Source organism: Populus euphratica, unplaced genomic scaffold, assembly GCF_000495115.2.
Source record: "Populus euphratica unplaced genomic scaffold, PopEup_1.0 scaffold266.1, whole genome shotgun sequence".
Taxonomy (NCBI): domain Eukaryota; kingdom Viridiplantae; phylum Streptophyta; class Magnoliopsida; order Malpighiales; family Salicaceae; genus Populus; species Populus euphratica.
Window position 1 is genome coordinate 149301 of NW_011500149.1, and position 6000 is coordinate 155300.

At 37.6% G+C, this 6000-nt stretch overlaps 1 protein-coding gene across 1 annotated transcript; it reads right to left on the reverse strand.

Annotated features, from left to right (window-relative positions):
* Positions 1–2138: 2138 nt before the first annotated feature.
* Positions 2139–3153, reverse strand: LOC105110882 (RING-H2 finger protein ATL79-like). The gene has a single exon (XM_011006076.1). It carries the CDS (start codon positions 2949–2951, stop codon positions 2304–2306), a length of 648 nt encoding a protein of 215 aa, XP_011004378.1. The 5' UTR covers positions 2952–3153; the 3' UTR covers positions 2139–2303.
* Positions 3154–6000: the final 2847 nt, after the last annotated feature.

The window sequence follows — 6000 nt, forward strand, 5'->3', positions numbered from 1 at the left end:
CGCTCTTTTATTACAGAATAAAATTTTCATTTAATGAATAATGAAATCCCAGAAGCCTTCCACCCTCAGATAGCTTGCATGCACCTTCTTTGAAGATTGCAGAAATGGGAAAGAAATCAAATGCTAGTCATCATCGGTGTACAGCACTTTGTTAAAAATAGCTTCCCCTTTTTTCAGATTCTCCAAGGTGAGAATCTTTTATTCTTATAACGATTTGTAGTATTTAAACAAACACACAAAAATCAGGCCCTCAGGTTGGTTTTCGACCAGAGAAGTGAGGTGGTATATCTGTGTCCACAAAGGGAGAGGGGAAAATGGAGAAGATGGCGGTTTGTGTGAATACGGCAAGGCCTGATCTTGCAGGGGCCTGTGTGTTTTCTTGCTCGTTAACCAGACGAGGGAGGTAAGGTGGGCTGCCTGACCACCCAGTTAACGAGCCAGCACCACGCTTTAAAGTAAAAAATCAACACCCAACCGTTCCCTATCCCCTTATCTCTTTCCTTTCCCGCCATTAAATGTATGAGCTTCACGTTTTACCGATGGGACTGAAGACAAAAAAATCAACAAAGAAACAAGAGTGAGCCCTCTTCAGCTTCCACTGTCTCCCCTCCTTACCGAGCTAGTGCTCGTTTTACTTCTTAAACAAAAACGAGCACATTCTATCGAGGTATTTTTTTCTTTTTCTTTTTCTTTTTTTTTTAAAAAAGATTTGTTATGAGTTGTCTAGCTATCATGCTTCTTAGCTATATTCAAGAACTGATCAGATACTTTACTTTTGATATATTCTGCTTCTTTTTCTGTTGTTAGTTGAATTATAGTTCTCCACTGCACCGTGGGCCGTATTATTTTTTTAATAAAATATTTAAGTGTTGATTGATCAATTAGATAAATTAATTTTATTTAAATCAAATAATAAAATAAAAGGAAACGATAATAAATGAACACAAATATTTTAAAAAATAAAATGATTAAGGTAAACAAAGAAAAGACCTTTATTTAATAGTAGAAAAACAATATTATTTAATTTTTAATTAATTAAATATAGAAAGATGGAATATGATTAAAAAAAATGATAAAAAAATCAGTATGATCAATCAACAAAATTAACAAACTAATATAATAAACATGAAATTTAAATATTAAAAAATTAAAAAATAAATCAATCTGAATTAACTTGTTAAATATGTAATTTAAATCATAAAGTTATGCATATTAATTCTTATTGATGTTGTCTTTTTGAATATGTGATTATGAACAAGAACAAAAAAAGTTAAGTAATGTGGATCATAGGTTGTTTTAACTCGTAGGGCATTCTTTATAATCTTAAATAAAACTGAAAAAAACAATAAAAATATTTTAAACAAATAAAGAAAAAAATTCTTAAACCAACTCGAAAAACATGTCAAATTAATTCTATAAAATAATTAATTTCTTTCAAATCTCTTAAAAAAAATTCAGCCTCGTTCAATAATTGAATTAAAACTTATATCTATTAACATAAAGCAATATGTTAGAAATAAATTTCCTGCATTTAATTTATAGAACTATATAAGAAAAGATAGTAGAATAAATGATATTGTTTAAATTGGAGAGGATAATATCAACCATGGCAGCTCTGAGGAAATTCTGCCTACTGTTTGTGATAATAGCAGTGGAATGATTGAGGTGAGGAGCCTTATTCTTTTAATAGTTTGTGTTGACTCTGCGCTGCGTTGAAACGGAAGCCCTTTCCGGTGCTGGTAAATGACCCACGATTTTTGTGCAGACAGTGAACTTATTGAGATACGTCCGGATCCGGCACATTCTCCTCGGTGGATTCTAGAATTCCCAGAGAAATGCAGCTGAAGTAGGGCGAGGAGTTGCCATCAGTTTTGCGGCCAAGCGATGCCTGAGGAAAGAACTACACATTTGCATTGATGCCTTTGAAATAAATCATGATCAAGGAAAGAAGTGGCACATATTCGATACCCATTTGCAATAAAAGGATAATTCTTTTTTTGTAGTGAGTTGAACGCAAGCTTCTCTTCGGTTCAGCAACAGAGAACAAAAGGGCGAGAGTCTTATCATTAGCCAAAACACATTCAATACCTAGGAGCACAACTGGCGTTGCTTGCTTGAAACCAAAAGGGACAACGTCGTTGAAGGATTTAAAAATATTCAAGTTTTATTAAATATAAGTATCTCAACGTTTCTGTATTCGCAGAGAGGCTTGAAGCCAAGACCTCTTGGGGGGGGAGGTCCATGTGGTTGAAGGGCTTAAAAATATGAAAGTTTTATTAAAAGAAAAAACTTGCAAAAACTAGCTACACTGGTGTGTTTTCATTAGCACTGAGATTGGCTGGAGCTCTTTCAGGTTCTGCTGATTGAGAAGAGTTGCTGTCGAGGCCATTTCTTGCGCAGCAATTGGCAGGTTCTGGTGAGGAAAGGGAGGAAGCAAGACAACTGCAGCGGCAAGTAGGACAGGAAGAATGACTAGCCAACCACTTTTCTACACAGTGGACATGGAATCCATGGTTACATCTCCCCAACACCCGAATCCCCTCGCCTTCAACGAATTCTGACAAGCAAATTGCGCAATCAGCCTCCGCCCCAGCAAGCTTCGTTCCAGCATAATACACCTGTGTTGTAGCCAGTACTAGTGATGCCATGTCTGACTCCTTGTTAGGTTTCCTCTGCTCCTCGAGTTCGCGAAGGTGGTCCGATGAGCTATCATTGTCGCTTCGCAAGAACCAACGAATGGCTGTATTAAAAGCCAGTGCACAAACGAGTGCACAGAGGAGAATCATGAGGATCGTAGCTGTGTTGGCTCCAGCATCATTTGAGTTTGAGTAAGGCCACCATTTGCAGCTGTGAACTTGAGGGTCACATGATGGAGGTCTAGAAGGAAGTGGTGGTGGTGGGGATAGATGGCCGATGTCTGCTGCTACTGTTTCTATTGGTGCTGGTCTCATTTTGGGGCTCGAAAATGTTTTGCAATGTGCGATTCTTGGTTCTTGCCGGTTATGCTCGTGTCCTGAGATAGGTTTATCAGCTCCACAGAGTGAGAAAGAGAAAGATTCGTGGAAGTTCAGACTGAAGTGAATTTATAGGCATCAAGGGATTCCACAACTTTTTCTGACGATCGGATATTCCCCAGCCAGTTTTCATATATTAAAATAATGAAACAATTAATCTTTATTTAATTAAGTATTTGGTAGCTTTTAATGATATTTGTTTCTTCTGCCTTGGGACATTTTCATAAAGCAAAAAATCTTATTGCTTAATTAATGGTGATGTCAAACTCTACAAGCTCCCGTAGGCAATTTACAAATGTGATTGCTACTAGGATAGAGCCTAACTATGATCTCACAACATAGGGTTTCATAAACATGTCCGAACAAATAACATTTACTAGGGTTGATGTAAGCTACACATGGTTACCTCTTAAATGAATCAAGAAAACAACAGGTTGCCAGGGTTGAACTAATTAGGGTAATATATGGCATTAATAATATATAGCGCTAATAATACAATATGAGGTTATATATCATAGATATAAAATCAGGTTTGGAGATTAGTCTATTCTAAAACTCGAATTATGTGTTAATAAATTAATACTCATTTATTTTTTTAAATAAAAAAAATAAAAAACTTGAAACACTATCATTTAAAAAAAAAAAACTAGTTTTTTCAGCAACCTTGATCAAGCTCTCAATTAACTAGTTATTGAGCTGACTCACCAGGTTGAACCAAGCCTTACAACTAGGTTATAGCTGCACATAACCTTTCCCTGCAGAAAGCAAACCAAACCCAACAATCTTATAACAATTATTTAGGCCCTATATCCATCAATCTTTGCCAGGTATTCCAAGAATTTAATTTGGATCAGCCTTCAAATTATGTGGTATAGAGGCACTGAAATTGACGAGAGTTTAAATTAGGCTACCAGGACTACAAGCCAATTCAAGGCATGAAGGTGAGGCGACACAAATACATGTACAATTGTACTGTTGTACACCCATCAAGGAATTTATTAGGTAAAGGAAATAGCTATGGAATTGCCTTGCTCCAAAGGCAACTGCACAGTACCGGGTGGGATGGAGTTCATCTAATTATTATTCAACTCAATTGTGTACTGAAGACAAATTTTCTGAAGGGTATGGCCTTGAGCCTTTCGTATTGAAGAACCATGCCGTGCCCATGTTGGCAAGTCATCTGTTTGTTGGCAGCCATAGTAAGTGCAATAATTTAGTGTGTCATCTCTTAGGCTACTAACCCATGACGAGTTTGGTGGTTCAATTAATTCTTTGAAAGTCGGACGTTTGAGTAGTAATTAGATTTTCTCTCTATTAGATTCAAATCTAAGAGCAAGTTTCAAGAACAAGTCGTCAGGAGTTCGAAGTTCTGTATATTACCCCATGATTGACCGTATGAGCTGCTGGTTTTAGCGTGGCTCAGCCTCGAGGATCCCTTTTATTTCAATTTCTAAAAACAGATGTTGTTGATGATTGAACTTTGAAGAGCTTTCTGGTCTGCCCCGTAAATGTTTTAGCCAATGGGGTCTTTTTCGTGCCAGATGGAAAACGGCCAATGTTAATTATGTTTGCCTTCTGATTTACGGCAAGAAGAATTAATGTGCTGTGATGGCTACCTGCTAACCACCACACGCTTAAATACATTGAGAAAAGGAACCTCAGCGGCAAGCAAATCCGGCAAAGCCCGTAGGATTTTGCCATTAATGGCTGGCAGGAACGGGCTCCTCTTCCTATTATTAGAATAGACCCAGCCATCAAGGCTTCTGGGTGCATGTACCTCCTCCTATTGTTTGATTGGAATTGGACGTGGTCAAGGATTTGTGCTGACGAGTCTGACATGGTTGCAAGATTTAGGAAAGAGACTGCAAAGTGGAGATCATTTTGCCGTCGACTGAAGAACCTTGCAACTGTCGTTTCTGTTGAAACACCTTCAGTTGAATGTTTATATCACCACTATTCATTAATTTTGCTGCCTGGTGAAGCAAGATGCATTCGTAGGGCAGATTTCATTGGATTATAGATAGTCAACATGAAGGCAAAAACAGGCAAAGAGCATTAGAGGACAACAAGCCAACCCTTTGGCCACCAATCCTTAAAAGAGCAAAGGCTTGGAGGCATCGAGGTCAATCCTTGCATAACTCGACTGGCTCTACAAACATCATGTTCCCACAAGGTTCCTAGCCAATCACCAGCACCACTACCTTCCTATAACAAGCCTGGAAAAGGAGAAGGTTGAACGGAGGATCGGATATAGCAAAGACATCAGCCTCAAAACAGTGCATTAACTCCAACCAGGTGTAAACTCGAAAGTGGCGAGTGCACTAGGCATGCACTGGGAATCTAAGATCAGCCCCAAAATCATCAGAACACCTGAAAACCTTGAGTGACTTTTGACAACTATAGTTTTGAGGGTCCTTGACTGATTTTCGACACCAATATCTAACTTCTTAGCTCGCAAGATAACTTTTGCCAACTCTATCACGATGATGGCACCGAGTCTAAAGCAAACTAGTGGCTCAAAAACTATATGATCCTCTATCATGTATGAAAATTTTGGGAAATGGAATAACAAGAATCATGATCGGAGTACTTAAACCGGGCATTTCAAAGGAAAACTAGAGTGCAACAGAGAATCTCAAGCTGCCAACGCCAAAAACACTGCTAAGTAGAGTATTGCCAATTTTCTCAATAATTACAACCCAACTGCCTGAGCTTTCATCGAAAACAGTCTGTAATATATTGTCAAATAGGGTTCTTCAAATTAAAAAAAAAAAAAAAAAAAAAAAAAAAAAAAAAGCATTCAGTCATGTCTAACCTCTTAACCTCATCGTCACAGCAAAATGTTGATGCAACTGGAATGGCTCCTTGATAATTGATTTGATGCAGGAGGTTCTGAATTATGTAAATAGTCGAAGGTACTGGATTCATTGCAATTAGATAATGTGAAATGCCTCGTTTATGAACAAGAACGACAGGTTAAAATATA

Coding starts and splice junctions, on each gene's coding strand:
- LOC105110882 (XM_011006076.1), bottom strand. CDS start 2,951: ATGAGACCAGCACCAATAGAAACAGTAGCAGCAGACATCGGCCATCTA.